Source organism: Raphanus sativus, unplaced genomic scaffold (assembly GCF_000801105.2).
Source record: "Raphanus sativus cultivar WK10039 unplaced genomic scaffold, ASM80110v3 Scaffold0843, whole genome shotgun sequence".
In the NCBI taxonomy this organism is placed as follows: domain Eukaryota; kingdom Viridiplantae; phylum Streptophyta; class Magnoliopsida; order Brassicales; family Brassicaceae; genus Raphanus; species Raphanus sativus.
The window spans coordinates 9222-25949 of record NW_026616157.1 but is presented as its reverse complement, the minus strand read 5'-3'; the positions used below and the strand labels follow the sequence as shown (position 1 = coordinate 25949).

Here is a 16728-nt window from a genome sequence, read left to right as displayed (position 1 = left end):
GTAGTATAAAGAAAGGAACATTAGAGATTTAATGTAAGTTTAACTATAAATTATAAATGTGTATTTAATTTAAAAACTTACAAAATAAATGTTAGGTCCAACATAGTGTTTCTGTTTTAATAAGATAGATTGTTACAGCACATTTGATAAAAGATGTACATTCGTTTATTCTTATGTAGTACATGGTTGGTTATATACTATTATAGTTCAACGATATGGAAAGTGTTAATAGTGCGGACTTATAGCAATCTTACATGTTGAATGGAAATCATGGTGGCTTAATCTTTAGATTGCAGATGAGCCAGCTCTAAATATTTTCACCTTTCTATGTATCTTCCTTTTATGGTGCGTTTGGCCTAAAAATAATCATGTCAAAAGGATATGACCAAACACCCAACAATACAGAATGTTATCGAAATTTAATTGGTTTAGTGATCTAATCACTCAATAATTGTGATTATAGATAATTTTCAATAACTGGAGTTCTGTTTATGAGTCTAATCACTCTTCCTTGCCGTCGTTCCCGTGTCTTTCTGAACGTTTCCGGAGTGGGTTTAGCGTTGTTATTCGCTACGGTTCTCTCTATGTCCGCCAATAGTAGAAAGAAAACTAAACTTGTTTCCATATCACAATGAAGGAAACAAGGACTTGTAATCATAATCAATGAGATTCTCTTTATTTTTTATTAAAACTTCTTGTAACATTTTAACTCAGATAAAGATCTCTGTCTCTCTCGAGAACACATGTGATTTTAAACACCAAACCGGTGGCTGAATCCCAAAAGAAACATTGTCTGATTTATCTTGCATGCAGACATAAACACAAGAAGAGAGTATTGTAACAACCATTGATTCTCCTCTAACCAAAAAGGGTTGGTACTACTTCCAGCAAAATCAATGAACTCGGGGACTCTTCAGTATCGAATTAAAGAAAAAAATACCTTTTAATGTAAGATCAGAAGAGGAATGATCAAGTGAGGCTGGCGCAAGTTGCATATGATCGGAGAATTGTTACAGCTTGCTCTGTAATTGCTCTGTTTCTTGCGAGTCTCACCCAATCACTGACTACTTCCTCTGCTTTACTTCCTTTGACACCTTCTTCAAGTGCAGCTGCTGCCTCTGCTAGTTTATCCTCAGCCAAGTACAGATCAACTTTCTTAATAACAGATTCAATTCCTCCATTAGCTTGGTCCACTTCCTTGAACTGTAAGCAAAAAAAGAAAAAAATCCGAGTAAGCAAAAAAAAATCCGAGTAAGGTCCGGAAGTAGCATTATAGCAAATACCTTGAGCCAAGATGCTATATGAGCTAGAGAATGTGCTAAGATTCCTCCGCCACCAGGTGGAATGAGACTGAAGTGTCTAAGGGTTCCTTTCAAGGTATCAAACTGAAAATAACAAAGAGAAACGAGTAAGAAAATAAGTTGAGATCTTTGAATAATTAATAATAAGTTCACCTTCTGGTTCAGCTGCAGTGTTGTATCGGTTCCTTTGGATTTTGCTTCTTCTGGAAGAGATGATATCACCAAATCTAAGACTGAGTCCTCTTGAATGCCTTCAAGGTAAGTCTGAAGCATAGTCATTTCTTTATGGATTGGTAGTCCTTTGGAGAGTGAATCTTCCAACGCAAGTGCACCCTAAAGCAACCGTACTTACCTTATTAGACATATATCAACTTACAAGGTGCTATGGAAAAGCAGAGTTACATGATACTTAACGTGAACCCACGACAAAATAAACCATTCGTTTCTTACCAATGCGAGCTTGTGAACTGAATGACTTTTGCGAGCTTCTTCAGAGCGCGCATAGAATGCCATATGCAATGCTTTTATCTACAAAATAATTAGAAGACAAGAAAAGAGGCATGAGTAAACATTCAGGAATTCTACTCAGTTAAAAAAGAGATGGGTAACACAAATTCATATAAGTTGGAATGTTATAATGTGGGTTCGAGTTCACGAGAACAGAGATTATGCTTTCAACAACTTAACTAAATGTCCATTCACTTGTCTGCATTTCTCAGAGTTGATAGATTTCTTGGATAACGTGTTCCAAGAACAATTTCTTCACTTTCTTTGACTTGATGAAATGTTTTCACCGTGCATCTAGTTTCCTATACTTCTTCCTAGTTATGATTTGGAAACAGTCCGTGCAATATTCTACACTTTTGAGGTTGGAAGCATTAGATACTAGGAAACGAAGTACAGTGTTTCATCTTTACTTACATTAAGATCTGCCTCTGCCATTTTTTCGATTTGTGCTGCCTTTTCTTTAACAATTGCCGCAGTCAACTCAGCTTTCGCCATTTCTTCAGCTTTACTCAAAGCCAACTGAGCTTCAGTTTCCTGCAGTGAATACAGAGTGTCAGTTATGACTTTCCAAATCGGAATACAGTTCTATTCTCAGCTCGTTGCAATGACCAAACCTTCTGTTCAATTTCTGTTTTGAGCTTATCTTCCATTCTCTCTTGGATTGACTTGATAGCAGCTGCTGCTTTTGTTTTCTCTCTCTTTAGCTCCTGGATAAGTAACAGTGGCACGTAAATAGTAGTTTGGAGTTTTCTTTCTACCCAGGAACATGGGAAACCGAGATTAGATGGACGTTTACAAGAAACTAGTGAAAAATTGCATCAGATGTCCTGACATAGGGAGTGACCTGACATATGTCCTGTGAGTAAATCAAGCAGAAATAAAGAGAAAGAAGCACCTTATCCAATATTGCCGCCTCCTCTATACGCATTAATTCACGTGCCCTAAGATCTCTCAACTCATTTTCGTACTTCTCCTGAGGACAGCCAGCCCAAATAAGTTAAAATCTCACAGACAACGGAGGGGGCAGTACAGAGATTAAATCATAAATATGAGTTATTTCGTTTTTAGACAACCTTCAAGGTTCTTAATTTTTCAGCAAAAACTTGGGCTTCCAAGTGCGACTGTCTTTCCTCAGCCGCATGAATGGCATCCAGAAAATCAAGTACCAACTTTCCATCCTCAGTCATGTAACCATCTTTCAGCCCCTCAGTGGACTTGGGAAGAGCCTAAGTTTACGAAACAGTGCGATTAAGAATATTTTCACACAGATTATCAATCAATACAAAGGAGTGAAGGACAGAGACAAGAAAGTCAGGTTTAAACCTCAGTTTCGTTAGTTAGTTGCTCCCCAGCTGATGAGGATCCATTGCCGTCTAGATTGTATTCCTTAAGGAGAGAACCTGGCGTTTTTACTTCCCGCTCAATGCCATCCTGTAAGAGAAGATTGGTTAGAAACTAACATCAAACCTTCTTTGTTTATGCAGGAAAAAAAAATATCAATTAGGCAAGATGAGTCTTATCCTTCAATTAAAGCTTCATAAGAACCTCTAGCCCTCCTACGAGATTATTAGGTATCTTAGACTTTTACGGACACAATCCTGTCTGTACTACAAGATTGCTCGGCCTTTCATAGATTGTAAGAGATAAATGATAATTGCGAGTCTAATAAAATTTCTATCGAGATAGATAGTTAGCCGGTCTTTCAAGAGGCTGAATATTCTCCTGACCTTCAACGTCAAAACCCCCTTTACAACCACTATACACGAAACATGGAAGAACCTAAACTAATCATGCTTAAAAGTAGTCATGTCAGTTTTAAAAGATCCACAATGTAGATCCAAATAAATATTCTACTATCCCTTCTAATAAGATCGTAATCTAATTCCCTACCCCCCTTATTCCTAAGGAATTAGCGACGATCAGATTTGATTTTGACGATGTAGCGAATATCCAAAAGTATCAATCTAGTATGTAGATCATAAAACTAAGGAATGTTGTTAACTCTGACGATGTAGCACAATCCTTTTAGATAGAAGTATCCACTTCCACTATCCAAGTATTCTATGCAACGCACAAAAAGCAAATCTAAGAAAAAAAATATATGAAATGCATGAAACAAGGGAGCTCTGGGACATTCAGCTGCTGCATTTTTACCTATATACTATATTTGAAGTGGTCTTTTAAGTTCAAGAAAAGGAAAAATTAGTACCTCAGGTGCCTTTTCAGTGGCAAGATCCTTTAGTGCTGCAAATTCCTTTTCACTTTCAGTAAGAACCGAACTAGGCTGGGCACTAACAGTAGTGTCCTCAGGTTTATGTACAGCTTCCAACTTCACATTTTCTGCCTCAGAAACAACATCTGGGGACGCGTCAGACTTAGTTTTCGAATCATCATCGGAAGAAAGAGGCAAGCTTTTCTCTCCTTCATCAGCAGCATTTTCTTGAGGTGACTCTTGTTGGTTAGACGAAGAAACATATGTATAACGCTCAGGTGTTGGATCAGACTCTGGCTGCACTTCTACGACGTCACTCTGCGGCATTCCCACAGAAGCTGGAAATTCCGGTAGCGTCTCAGCTTTACCATCCGATGACGAGGAGCCAATTCCAGCAGAATCTTCAACACTTGAATGATGAGACTCCTCCAGTTTCTCAGTGACGGAACCAGACTTAACAAGCTCGCTTAGTTTCTGCCTTTCATTCCCGAGATACTGATCCAAATAGCCAGTCTGATACGCTAACAGAAAAGCACCAGCGACCGCAGCGCCTCCTATGAACACCTTCGCAGAGCCACCTTGTTTCCCCGCAGGAGGAGGAGGCACTTTTGAGGCATCTGGTTTCCCCACGGGATTAGCTCCGTTTTTACCAGAAGTAGATACCTTCCTCGACGAACTCAGATGAAATCTCTGAGGCAAGCAAGCAAACAAAATCAGAAACAAAAAGTATACTTAAAACTAGAATCACCAACCAGTACATGATGATGCATAACTCTCACCTGAGCTCCCAAACTCCTCGGGAACCTCTTTATTGAAAGCTCGAGAACAGACCTAAACAAAATGATCAAATCACACATTAAGATTCACAACGAATCAAATCACAATAGCTCTCAATTTTAGAGAGATCCCAAAACGCTACAACAAGAGAATCCGTAGATATCTCCAATCTCGAATTGATCAAAAGGAATACTACGATTTTATAGGGTTAAGAAAGGAAACGTACTTGCGTAGCATTGTCGCGGCGTTGCTCCTCGTGAAGAACCCAAACGGAGACAGACGACTTGGAGAGCTTTCCGGTGAGAGTAAATATTCTCCTCTAGCAACCACCCCCGTAAGTTTTTTTTTTGGCGTAAACACGACGTCGTACTAAGCGATATGAAGCTTGTTTTAGCGTTTAAACGACACCGTATGCAGCGATATGAAGCGGCGTTTTAGCGTAAAACGACATCGTATTTGAACACTTGACCATCAAGGGTAATTTAGACATTTCAGTTGGAAATTAGTACTATTTATTTTACAGCCCCCATCACTTCTAGTCCTCGACTTTTTTTCCCCGTTATCGAAAACAGCCGACGAACGAACAAGAACCCTAGAATTCATCCTTCGCCTCCTCCTCTTCCAAATTTCGTTTTCTTATCCAGAAAATTAATGACTGGATAGAAGATTCGCAATGTACGTTTAGAGAATCACTCACTCTCCTCTCTCTCTCTCTCTTTCCTCAGTTTCGTATCTTCTAGATTTCGTTTTCTCAGGTTCGTCTTCTTTCCCCTGGGTTTGAGTATAAACAAATTTGAATTCTTTCCGTATGATTTGAGCTGGAAGAGTGTCAATTTGTAAATCTCCCGTGGTGGGTTTTGATCATTCCCTTCTCTAATCGTCCTTCTCAATTTAGGGTTTTACAATTGTTCCTTCACGCGTATCAACAAAGTCTCAGCCCAATTCAATGTAAGTCTTATCCAAAAAAGTTTATCTCTTTCCTATTGGGTTTGTCGAAAAATTGTAGATTTTTTTTTGTTTCATCGCATTGCTATTCATCTGATTTTGTTTTCGTTCTCTAATTTGGATTTTAGAGAGGAGCTTTCACTCCCATGCTGTAGATAGATTTTATCTATTAGCTTCTTGAATTTTTATATTGATTTTCTTTTTTTTTCCTTGTCTCATAGACTGAAAGATGTCGTCATCACCTTTTCCAATCCTGGACAACCGCCCAATTGACAAGTGGAAGGTTACCGAGTTGAAGGAAGAGCTCAAAAGACGGAGACTAACCACACAAGGCTTGAAGGTCGATTTGGTCAGGCGTCTTGATGACGCCCTTCGTGCTGAGCAGGAAGCGCCTCAAACCCTCGCCAATCAACAGGCTGAGATTCCTCATGCACCTGATGTTAGTGTTGTTACACCAGATCCGATGCCAGCGGCATTCAGCATTGACACCACTCCATCTGAGATTCAGACAACTCCTGTGGTTAAGACAACAGCTGCGATTGAGACAACACCACCCCCACCCCCGGTGGTTTCTAAACCAGAGGTTAACGCTAGCGGCCTCGATGATGTTAGAGGAGTAGCTGGTCTTGGTGGTTCAGTGGTTGATGATGTGAAGGTACAAGAACCTCAGGACGCTGATGTGAAAGGTGGAGTGGGATCTGGTGTGACTGCAACTGATGCAGTAATTGCTGATAAGGCCCCCCAACCTACAGATACGGAGCTTGAAAAAGCTGCTACGTACAACCAGGTATCAGTTACAGGGTATGAGGTAAAGTCTGATTGTATTTCTACTGATTCTGTGCCAACTAATGAAAAAATGGGTAACGAAATTGCTGATGATGTCAAATTAGAAACAAATGTTAATAAGTCCCAAGAGCCATCTGCAGTCACTGGTGGTGAATCCCATCCGATGGATGTGGAGAAGCCACCTGAGCAGAAGATGTCTGTTGGAGGTGGAGATGTCAGCGATGCTGCTGCTAATGCAGCAGATGTGACCAAAGGGAATAATACTAATATTAGCGATGCAGGCGACTCAGAGAAGTTGAACTTAGATAGAAGTTCTGGTGATGAGTCTATGGAGGATGAGCCTGAGTCCAAGCAAACCGAATCAGTTACATCTCATGAAGTGGTGGTGGATAAGTCTGAGAAAAACGATATTGTGGATGATGCTGGGAAAGGGGAAGCCCTTGAGAATAAAAGTCACCCACTTGTGGCTTCTGAAAAAAGAAAGCTTCCTGATAATGGTAAGGCTTCTTCTTGAATCTGTTTCGTCTTTTGTGTGTTATGGCTACTTATAATGAAATCTGTTTGCTTTTTTTATCTCATTGTAGATCAAGAAGCTGTTGGAAACAATGAGCCTGTGAAAAGGCAACGCCGATGGAACTCTGGGAGTGTTAAGGTTCCTGAAGCACAGGCCACTAATAGCGTGGCGGCACCCGCTACAACACCGATGTCAACTAGTCTGAAGCGTGACTTCTCCCGTTCTAACTCTTCGGTTAGTGAGGATGGACCTAAGGAACGCGTGGGTATGTAAAACCATCACCCTTATTATATGTATGTTTCCATCTCTTGTTCGTTGTTTTATAATATATGTTCTCAACATTCAATTGGCAGTTCCTCCATCATCGAAGGAGCCTACGGATTCCCTCAGGATTGATCGTTTCCTTAGGCCGTTCACACTGAAAGCTGTTCAAGAGCTTCTGGGTAAAACCGGAAACGTCACTAGTTTCTGGATGGACAGCATTAAGACCCACTGCTATGTATCAGTAAGACCGCTTCTTTCAATACTTTTGGTTTAGTAAAATGTTTGGTTCCAGTTTTGTAAACTGATTGTTGTTGTGATGTGATTGTGAATTCAGTATTCTTCTGTTGAAGAAGCGGCAGCAACAAGAGAAGCAGTGTATAACCTCCAGTGGCCACCTAACGGAGGTCGCCTTCTGACAGCTGACTTTGTTGGATCAGAAGAAGTGAAGGCGAAACTGGAACCTTCTCCTCCTCCTCCTCCTCAGGCTAAGCCTCAGCCACAGGCTCAGGCTCCTCCTTCACGCCCACCAGCTACTTCTTTGCCACCACCACCGCCTTTGGCCAAAGCACCCCCTGTCATTGAACGTCTTCCACCTCCTCCTCCTCTAGTTGCTGAGGAACAAGAGGCTCCCATAGTCACTCTGGATGATCTTTTCAAGAAGACGAAAGCTATCCCCAGGATATATTACTTGCCCTTGTCAGAGGACCAAGTTGCAGCTAAACTTGCAGCTAATAACAACAAGTGATCTTGGGGTTTGCTTCTTGTTGGATTTCATGTCATTGTTTTCGTAGCAGGCTCTTAGGGAATTTAGCTCATTGCGGACAAAAGTTGAGGACTTGGTTTGCTATTATCTAGTGTTAGAACGCAGAAGAAGACTTATGTTTTTTACTAGAGTTTTGCTTGGAACTTATTGTGCTTGGACCTCTTTTCTCTCCATCTTTTTTTTTTTAATTTTCTTTTCTGGAGCTTTATAAACAATTGTTGGTTCAATAAATAAGTACGGAATATCCAATACTATTAATCGTCTAGTAAAATTATCTTAGTCATTAGATTCTAGTTGGAGTACAAATCCTTTAACATATACACTTTGCAAACACCGGCAAAAAAAAAATACACTTTGCATACAACAACCTTTAACACTCTGACAAAGGGGGCATCAAGTAACCCGCATGATATGTTTTAGACCTGTCCCATACACACACATATACACATATGCAAACATGTTATATACAAAAGACGAGTTACATAGAGATACGTCTGAACCAGTCCTCCAAGAATTCTCTTCATTACTTTAGATTTCACTCTTGTGATTTGGTCTCTACTTGTTCACTGTAAGATGAGCGAGAGGGGTAGATTTTGTTAGACTTCCTTCCTGCCGCCAAAGAGGTTTCGACGACAGCGACACTTTGAGCTTTTTCTTCTCTCACCTTTTCTCTCTTCATCTTCTTCTCCTTGAGCTGCTTTTGCATAAGATACACGGGTGCGTAACTTGCTCCTATGGATGCCATTTTCTCTTTTAGTGTTTGTTAACGAATTGAAGAATGTTGTAAGAATGCTATGTAGTTAAGAGTTTCCAAGTGAATGATGAGTTCGTCGAAGAGTGCCTATTTATAGAGGTCTATAAAGACTTCGTTACCCCCTTATTTTATATATATAGTTAGTTTTCATTAAAACTAATTAACTAGAAGGAATTGTCATCTAATATGTGGCTTTCGCTTTAAGGGCGGCTCTTGCATTAGTGATATAAGTTAAAAGTTATGGTTCATAATATTCATGTTCGCCATACAGTATATAATATGACTAATTTTTGCATACTTCCCTAAGTAATCTGAAATCATTTATCGACTAAACTATAAATTAGCATATTGTTCACATCTTATAACCAACTAATAAGTTCATATTTGCATTACATATTAATTATTAATTATTATCGATGTGAAATTTTAACGTTTAGATTTTTTTCCTGCCATATGCTTCCAAGATATACGGATCTCCAAATAAAATATATCAGTTTTAGGAAAATACTACCAACATATGAATGCCGTAGCTTTTACTTTGTGGGCGGCTCGTAGATTATTAGATGGACGGCATTTGGCAGCCCATAGGTCGATCAATAAAACTGTGGACCGATAGATTATTTTATCTTCAAATTGATGAAACGATAGAGTAGTTTAGCTGAAATAGCGATTTCACAACTTGATATGATTGGTGAGAAACTATGTTCTGTATAAATGCCTTGCACATCGTATCTGATGTGGTTCAACCACTCATGTATACTTTCTTTATATGTATTAGGTACGTAGCAATAAATTTGATTATAACATCAACTTCTGCAATATGCAAATTAAAACATATTCTATCCCAGAGGAGTACGTAAATTATTTCTAGAGGTGAGTTAAAAGACGTAGAATGATAATTACTTGTGCAATTAGGTTTTATCTATGTGTAAGAAGTATATCTTACCTCATATTCATCACCAGCTGATACTATGCATAGCTTATTTATTATAAACAAAAAATACATATAACGTTACGATTACATATATATCGTATTAAGTGTCTTCGTAATTGACTACATATATGACATATCGTGTCTTTATAATCTGATGTAGTTATATAATCATGACATATCATGTCTTTATATATCGTAATATATGCTTATACATATTTTTGACATCAAAAGACTATTATATTACCCAAATTGTATTTGATCTAATTAAAAATATGTATAAGCATATATTATCCTTTATCAATTAAATCAAAACTATATTATATATATATATATATATTCATTTATGTATATATAAATTAGATCAAATGCAATTTGAGTAATATAATAGTATTTGTCAAAAATATGTATAAGCGTATATTATCCTTTATCAATTAAATCAATACTATATTTTTCAAATGTGATTTGGTTTATCAGATTGGTTTTAGGAAAAAATATCGTTCGTATTTTAAAGCAGAAACATAAACACGTGCATGTCTACATCTAATTTGATGTAAATGTGTATGCATGTTATGTGTTCGTGTTTTTCCTTTACAAAGCACATGTGTTTAGAAATTGTTCGAATAGTATATAACATCTTTTCTCTTATCTTTTAAGCAAGTCAATTTCACATAAAGGAATAATAACTGGAGTTCGACTAGTTGGCCACTAAATCTCCAGTCCCCACCTATATTTTGACTTCTTAATTAGATTATCTACTCATCAATAAACTATCCTTTGACTTATTAGATTGGTTATAGTACTTATTGAAGCACCGGCATCTCATTAACTTCTATATTTTAGGCCAGTTTTCAAAAAAAAAAAACTTCTATATTTACGGAAAATACTTAGAAACGTTGACACCGAAGTTACTTAATTGTAACACAGTAACATTTAACCATGGAAAAGTTATCGATAATTATTCTCTAATACGTAGATAGATTCACATACACACTGACACACATACAACCACCACATAAAGAGGGAACACCATGGTGAATTAGTGATAGTGATGATAATATATTAAAGTCCATGCTAGTGCTGAATGCTAACAAGGGGATGTTAATTAATTATCATTATGGGCAATTAATATAATTAGCACCAAACGCTTTGCAATAAGCACCAGGCTAATCTAATGGAATACTAAAGTTGAGATGCTTTATGGAAGGGCACACGCACCTATGTTCATTATTCACCAACATAACTTTTGGAGTTTCATAATTATTTCTACATTTGGCTGTAATTGACCGCCTCTTTATTTAAATTAAGGCTAATCAATTAGTTTTAAGTAAACTAGTTAGAAATGTGATTTAGTGGATCGACTTTAGTTATTGGTTCATATGGGTTTCAAATTTATGCATATTTGCTAATGGACAATACTTGCCACTCCACTCTCGAAGGCACATCAATATAATGTTCACTCGTTAATATGTATATTTTCTGGTTAGTTTGAATTTAAAGATTTGTATTTAATACGGTGTACCAAGGCTTATATTCAAATAAAATCTTCCACCTATATTATAATCCTTCTTTATAATCATAAATGATTTGTTTTTCTTTCAGTAATATATTCCGTACCAAGAATTTTGCACATGATGATTTTTTTTTCTTTCTAAATGTCGAGTCTTCAGCAACAAATAACGAAGTGTATATATGGTTCAAGATCGTCTCTGTTATATTTATATGTGGCTTCTAAATTTTGACTTTAAATAATAGATGAGTTAGTATAATCATCTGAGTAATTTTTTTGTTTAAAAAGAAAATTGCTGGTTTGTAGTTACTAGTTTGGAGCCAATAACAACAAGTGATTGAGGGCCAAATCTCTTATACATTTTTTTTAGAAAGAACTGTCTCATACTTCTCTCTAAAGGCCAATCCATTACTGAGACACTTCCTTTTCTATTTATCTTGACTTCGCAATCCACATTCTTTAATGAAATGTTCAATGTAGTTCTTCTCATTTCGATTTCGGGTATCGGTTCGGCTATTTCGGATATCAGGTAGTTTGAAAAGAAAACTAGAGGATCCATTTACTAATTGACTTATTTCCAGTTTGGTTCGGTTCAGATAATTTCGGTATTGGTTCAATTCAGATAGTAAATATAGGAACTGGAAAATACCCGGAAAATTCAGTTTTCATTCGATTCCAATTCTGGTTCAATTATTTCGGGTAATTCGGATAATTCTGATTAAATATCGGGTATTTTAGATAAAACATTAAATAATTAAAATAATTATGATAAAAATCTCAGATATTTCGAATTACTTTGGATATTTCAGATATTTTATCTGGATAGTTTCAGATAATTCTAATACTTTGTAATAATTTAATTTTTGTATAACATTTTTGGATACTTTTCATAAATTTTTAAATTATAAATATATTAGTTATGATATACGTATATAATTTATATTTTATATATTAGGGTACCTGTTCGATTTTCAGTTCAGTTATTTCAGATATAAAAATATATGAATCATTCGGATATTTGAAGATTTCAGTCCGGTTCCTTTTTGCCCATGTCTAGTTTAATGTGGATAATGGATCAGCAAATAGAATGCAATAAAGGCGTTTTGCTTAATTTCATTTTTTAAAAAGAAAATAATGTATGAGCCCTTTTTTAATAAGAAAAAGAAAAATAATGAAGGGCTTTTTGCTTAATTTCTTTTTTTTAAAATAAAAATAATGTCTGAGCCCGGGTTCGAACCGGGGACCTCTAGTGTGTGAGACTAGCGTGATAACCGACTACACCACCCAGACTTAGATGTTATCATTCGTCCCTAAAAGATTTAATTAACGAAAATTGTGTCAGTGTTGTTTAACATAATTGGCAAGTGGCAACGTATTTTAGTAATTTTACTCTATTTCGTTTTGAAAACAAGAAACTGATCGTAACCAAGAGTAGAAAAGGAAGATGGTCTCTTCTTCTCTACTTCGTTTTGAAAACGTTTTAATTTGTGCTCAATGTATTACATCAGGTGACAAAACAAAGGCTTCAATTTTAATTTGCAAGAATAAAAAGAATAATATTAATAGTAATATTAGTAATTTACAAGGACAAACTGACGTAGACAACCATAAACTGTTACCAGTCGAGTTTAATGTTCCTTTCAATGTAAAGTTTGTCAACATACTATATGGTAGGTCGTGACGCTTCCATGTACCTCCTAATGTTCTTCTCAACAGATTGATCAGTCTCGTTGAGCCGTAACAGAAGTTGATCCCTCGTCGGAAGTGTATACATTCCAGCATAAACTGCTGGTCTAAAAGCCCATGTATGAAACGGCGCACATACTTCCGCGTAAGCTGTCGTCGCAGCGTCTTTCAAAGAATACTCATCCGTCATCAAGAACTGTTCAAAGATAGCTCGTATTAGGTCTAAGCCTTGTCTCACACGTCGTAGGTTACGCGAACGGCTTCCTGGTGTTTTCACCGTCTCGTTCTCAACGTCTAGGTCCAAAATGTTCTGTATCGTGTCTAATGTTTTCGAGGCTTCGACCAACTGACCAAGTCTTTAACCTTGGAGATGTACTCCATCTCAGCAAACTTGAAGGCGAAGCCGAGGCAGCTGAAGAGGATAGAGACGTGAGTGCACGCACTGTAGAAAGCATCAAGACTGAAACCGTCCTCATCAGTTGATATGTCCGGTTTATATAGATCTGCTAGATTTTCGCCACGATTGCCGAACGTTAGAAAACTCGTATCTTGATCGAGATGGTTTAGTTACGAGGTAATGAAAAGATGTAGTCATGGTGTCTGCGGCTATGTTTTTGAGACGTGACGTTTTGCAAGACTTACGGATTCACCAATCAATGAAGATGAGCAAACATTTTTTTTTTATAATGAAAAAACTTTACTACATAAAGAAGAATTTTTAAAAAATGTTTGCAGTCTATTTTATTTATTTTGGGAATCAAAGGAGGATAGAGTTGGATCGGTTCATTAAAGGAAGAGAATGAAAAAAAGAACATTAAAACAGATCGCACAATCCTTAAAAGCTTTCATCACAATTTGGAGATGGAATAGTCCATTGCATCTACCAAGAAATCTGTATAACATACAAAACATAAATAATTACATTATACATCTTGTTTAAAACTGAAAACAAAACAAAAAAAAAATTGTTAATCTGAGTAAATATGTATGTACATAATGAATATACCTGCATCGTCTTTGGTGAAACACATTGGTGGTTTTATCCTGAAAACATTCCCATGAAGCCCTCCCTTTCCAACGAGTATGCCAAGTTCTTCATAGAAAGAAGACAGAGTAAGATTCTGGTTACTCAATTTGATGCATTGGGTTTTAATGTTTGTTTTACCTCTAAGCTGCTCAAACAAGACAGCTGTTTCAGCCTTGGCTGGTGTCTTCTCCTTCCGGTCAGTCACAAGCTCTATCCCAACCATTAATCCTCTCCCTCTCACATCTCCAATAACTGAAAACCAAACAGACACGGTTCAATGAAAAAAAAACAGAGCAATAATTATCTGATTAAAAAAAGCTCAAAGATTTGTGTGTTGACTTACTATCATGTCTTTTCTGCAGATCTTTCAAACGTTGAATTAGGTGCGAACCAACTTCAGCACAATGTGTTTGGCGTCTCTCCTTGTCAATAACGTTTAGAACAGCAAGTCCACCAGCTGAACACACCGGGTTTCCACCAAAAGTGTTGAACTGAATCTTTGTAGCTAAAACGCTCGCAATCTCTGGTGTAGTCACCACAGCTCCTAATGGCAATCCATTTCCAATTCCCTGTGAATAGAACAGGTACCAAGATTCAATGTAGTAGATAATTAGAGAAGAGATCAAATGGTAAAAAAAAAACTTATTTTGACAAAACCTTTGCCATTGTGACTATGTCCGGTACTACATCTTGTGTCTGAAAACCCCAGTAGTGACTTCCTGTCCTGCCAAATCCAGTTTGGACTTCATCGGCTATGCATACACCACCAGCTTTGCGTACAATGTCATAAACCGACTTTAAGTAACCAGGAGCCAATTCTACAGCTCCTCCCACCCCCTGAGGTTTTAAGATGATAATAAGATGGTGAAAAGAGGTGTATCACAAAATAAAAATAGTTTTACACTAATGGTTCTTTCAGACAAATAAAAAAAAACCTGGATGGTCTCTGCAATAAATCCAGCCACTTTTCCAGAAGTACCATAGTCAATATGGTCTTGGACATCTTTAGCATACATAGAACCATCAGAACCAAATACTCCGCGGTATGGATCTGGATTCACAACATGATGGATCTCCCCCTGCATAGTAGGTAACACAAAAGTCACAAACACACCATCAGAGAGAAATATATTGCATAAAAGTATTTTACTCTCATGGGTGAAGTTAAAGACTATATGGTCATACAAACAAACCTGTGGTAAAGGGTACTTCCATGTGTTAAGAGCTGTTAATCCAATAGTATTAGAACTTCCACCATGATAAGCATTTCTCAATGAAATCATCTCAAGGCTCCCAGTATAAAGCCTAGCCATCATCATTGCTAACTCATTAGCTTCTGAGCCAGAATTTACAAAGTACACAACCTGCACCCATATATTATAAAGCTTACTGATTCATCAACAAACAAAATAAATAGCATAAACCTCACACTATATTAACCTTTAGGTTTCCAGGCATCTTGGCAGCTAATGCTTCGGCGAAATCTCCTATGGCGTGATGTAGGTATATGGTGGTTGCGTGCTGAAGAAGCTTGCTCTGTTCGTTAATAGCGTTGAGTATGTCGGGATGGCAGTGACCGCACGAGACAGTGACTATTCCAGCAAAGGCGTCCAGATAACGCCTACCGGTTTCATCGAACAAGTACTGCATCTTCCCTTCAACGATGTTGAGCTGCAAGAAATACAGAACACCCCCTAACATTGATTAGGGCGTCTTTAACAACAAAAGGCGGTATTAATCAAGATCCATAAGAATGCAAAAAATATTAAATCATTTCAATCCAAACTATTCGATTTGGTGCAGACAAAATCACGAGAAAACGTTACAGGCTTTTGGTAGAAATGGAAAAGAGAAGGTCCGAGAAACTTCTTCCGTTTCTTGAAGACATCATCTGCGGAAGGACCATTGTAGGGCTGCGGTTGGTAATCGAACGGGGGAATCTGCGGCGGAGACGAGGTGGAGTAATCGGAGCGGTGGAAGGAGGTGGCAGGCCGATGGATCCCGGAGGAACTTGAAGCTCTATCGAAGACTCTCTTGAGAAGTTGCCTCTGTAAAGACATTGTTCTGTACGGAGCAGTTAGAGAAGGATTAGGACCAAACACGCTCTTTGTAAAGACTGTCAAGTAAGGTTAGTAATACTATTTGGAAACAAATATTTTGAGAAATGAATGACGTGGCAATATGATTCTCAAAAAAAGAGATTCCATGCGAATTAGATTTACTGATTAAGGTACTGACTACTGACACAGTCACACAACACCGCACATTAATTGTCCTCTGCAGATTTAAACAATGACGTGTTATTGACTAGAGGCGGACTATCCAAGATATTATTAGCTTTTTTTTTTCCCTCAAGTAGTATTATAGAAGAAAGGCTAAAAGCCCAATGCCACATACAAACCCAAGAAGGGGAACCGAAAAAACATACATAAAACATAAAAGAGGCCCAACATCGGCCCGAACTACCAACGACCCAACCCGGTCCAAACCAACGAAAAAGAAACTGTCTGTGGGCGCGTGTCTTAACCATCACGCCACCATGAACGCGTGGACATTGAAAAGCGCGGAGGACACGTGTTGTCATCTCGCCCAGCGAGGCACACGCGTCACACATCCGCTACGCTTTCACCGACAGTAACTCAACACCGGAGCAAGCCAAACCGCCGCTTCACCGGACCACCTCACAAACGCCGGAGCCAGGATCCCGAACTTTCCTTCATCCACTCTTACGCCTGAACTCTTTCCACCGGA

At 37.8% G+C, this 16728-nt stretch overlaps 4 protein-coding genes, 1 non-coding gene and 1 pseudogene across 6 annotated transcripts; 1 reads left to right on the top strand and 5 right to left on the bottom strand.

Moving 5' to 3' along the window:
* Positions 1–654: 654 nt before the first annotated feature.
* On the bottom strand, positions 655–5178 carry LOC108822979 (MICOS complex subunit MIC60, mitochondrial). The gene is made up of 12 exons (XM_018596194.2): positions 5024–5178; positions 4800–4851; positions 4018–4710; positions 3132–3239; positions 2882–3034; positions 2704–2781; positions 2423–2515; positions 2223–2342; positions 1752–1829; positions 1455–1634; positions 1284–1385; positions 655–1203 (listed from the first exon to the last, which is right to left on the bottom strand). The coding sequence occupies exons 1-12, from the start codon at positions 5032–5034 to the stop codon at positions 970–972; spliced, it is 1902 nt and encodes a 633-aa protein (XP_018451696.1). The 5' UTR covers positions 5035–5178; the 3' UTR covers positions 655–969.
* Positions 5179–5331: 153 nt separating this feature from the next.
* LOC108822503 (uncharacterized) lies at positions 5332–8323 on the top strand. Of its 2 annotated transcripts, none has more exons than XM_018595606.2 (6): positions 5332–5552; positions 5693–5745; positions 5964–7025; positions 7113–7307; positions 7396–7547; positions 7641–8323. In XM_018595606.2, exons 3-6 carry the CDS (start codon positions 5972–5974, stop codon positions 8049–8051), a joined length of 1812 nt encoding a protein of 603 aa, XP_018451108.1. In that variant the 5' UTR covers positions 5332–5552; positions 5693–5745; positions 5964–5971; the 3' UTR covers positions 8052–8323. The 2 variants fall into 2 exon arrangements, with proteins under 2 accessions (XP_018451108.1, XP_056853820.1); XM_056997840.1 differs by having other exon boundaries at positions 5340–5472.
* A 40-nt stretch (positions 8324–8363) lies between these two features.
* On the bottom strand, positions 8364–8907 carry LOC108822504 (uncharacterized). Its single transcript, XM_018595607.2, has one exon. It carries the CDS (start codon positions 8812–8814, stop codon positions 8605–8607), a length of 210 nt encoding a protein of 69 aa, XP_018451109.1. The 5' UTR covers positions 8815–8907; the 3' UTR covers positions 8364–8604.
* Positions 8908–12480: 3573 nt separating this feature from the next.
* TRNAV-CAC (transfer RNA valine (anticodon CAC)) lies at positions 12481–12554 on the bottom strand. The gene has a single exon. It is a non-coding gene; the product is annotated as a tRNA-Val (tRNA).
* A 203-nt stretch (positions 12555–12757) lies between these two features.
* On the bottom strand, positions 12758–13511 carry LOC130503171 (ACD11 homolog protein-like; annotated as a pseudogene).
* A 96-nt stretch (positions 13512–13607) lies between these two features.
* Positions 13608–16131, bottom strand: LOC108818792 (alanine--glyoxylate aminotransferase 2 homolog 1, mitochondrial). The gene is made up of 9 exons (XM_018591726.2): positions 15804–16131; positions 15418–15648; positions 15171–15341; positions 14913–15056; positions 14635–14814; positions 14321–14546; positions 14116–14229; positions 13957–14043; positions 13608–13842 (listed from the first exon to the last, which is right to left on the bottom strand). The coding sequence occupies exons 1-9, from the start codon at positions 16035–16037 to the stop codon at positions 13799–13801; spliced, it is 1431 nt and encodes a 476-aa protein (XP_018447228.1). The 5' UTR covers positions 16038–16131; the 3' UTR covers positions 13608–13798.
* Positions 16132–16728: the final 597 nt, after the last annotated feature.

What these genes read in the sequence shown, in the direction of transcription:
- LOC108822979 (XM_018596194.2), bottom strand. An exon ending in AGGCGGCAATATTGGATAAG is followed by an intron (nt 2,516 to 2,703) that starts GTGCTTCTTTCT and finishes TTACTTATCCAG; the next exon opens with GAGCTAAAGAGAGAGAAAAC. An exon ending in TGGCAGAGGCAGATCTTAAT is followed by an intron (nt 1,830 to 2,222) that starts GTAAGTAAAGAT and finishes ATTATTTTGTAG; the next exon opens with ATAAAAGCATTGCATATGGC.
- LOC108822503 (XM_018595606.2), top strand. Translation starts at nt 5,972, where the DNA reads ATGTCGTCATCACCTTTTCCAATCCTGGACAACCGCCCAATTGACAAG. An exon ending in AAGAAAGCTTCCTGATAATG is followed by an intron (nt 7,026 to 7,112) that starts GTAAGGCTTCTT and finishes ATCTCATTGTAG; the next exon opens with ATCAAGAAGCTGTTGGAAAC. An exon ending in AGACCCACTGCTATGTATCA is followed by an intron (nt 7,548 to 7,640) that starts GTAAGACCGCTT and finishes TTGTGAATTCAG; the next exon opens with TATTCTTCTGTTGAAGAAGC.
- LOC108822504 (XM_018595607.2), bottom strand. Translation starts at nt 8,814, where the DNA reads ATGGCATCCATAGGAGCAAGTTACGCACCCGTGTATCTTATGCAAAAG.
- LOC108818792 (XM_018591726.2), bottom strand. Translation starts at nt 16,037, where the DNA reads ATGTCTTTACAGAGGCAACTTCTCAAGAGAGTCTTCGATAGAGCTTCA. An exon ending in TTATTGCAGAGACCATCCAG is followed by an intron (nt 14,815 to 14,912) that starts GTTTTTTTTTAT and finishes TTAAAACCTCAG; the next exon opens with GGGGTGGGAGGAGCTGTAGA. An exon ending in TCTGCAGAAAAGACATGATA is followed by an intron (nt 14,230 to 14,320) that starts GTAAGTCAACAC and finishes TTTGGTTTTCAG; the next exon opens with TTATTGGAGATGTGAGAGGG.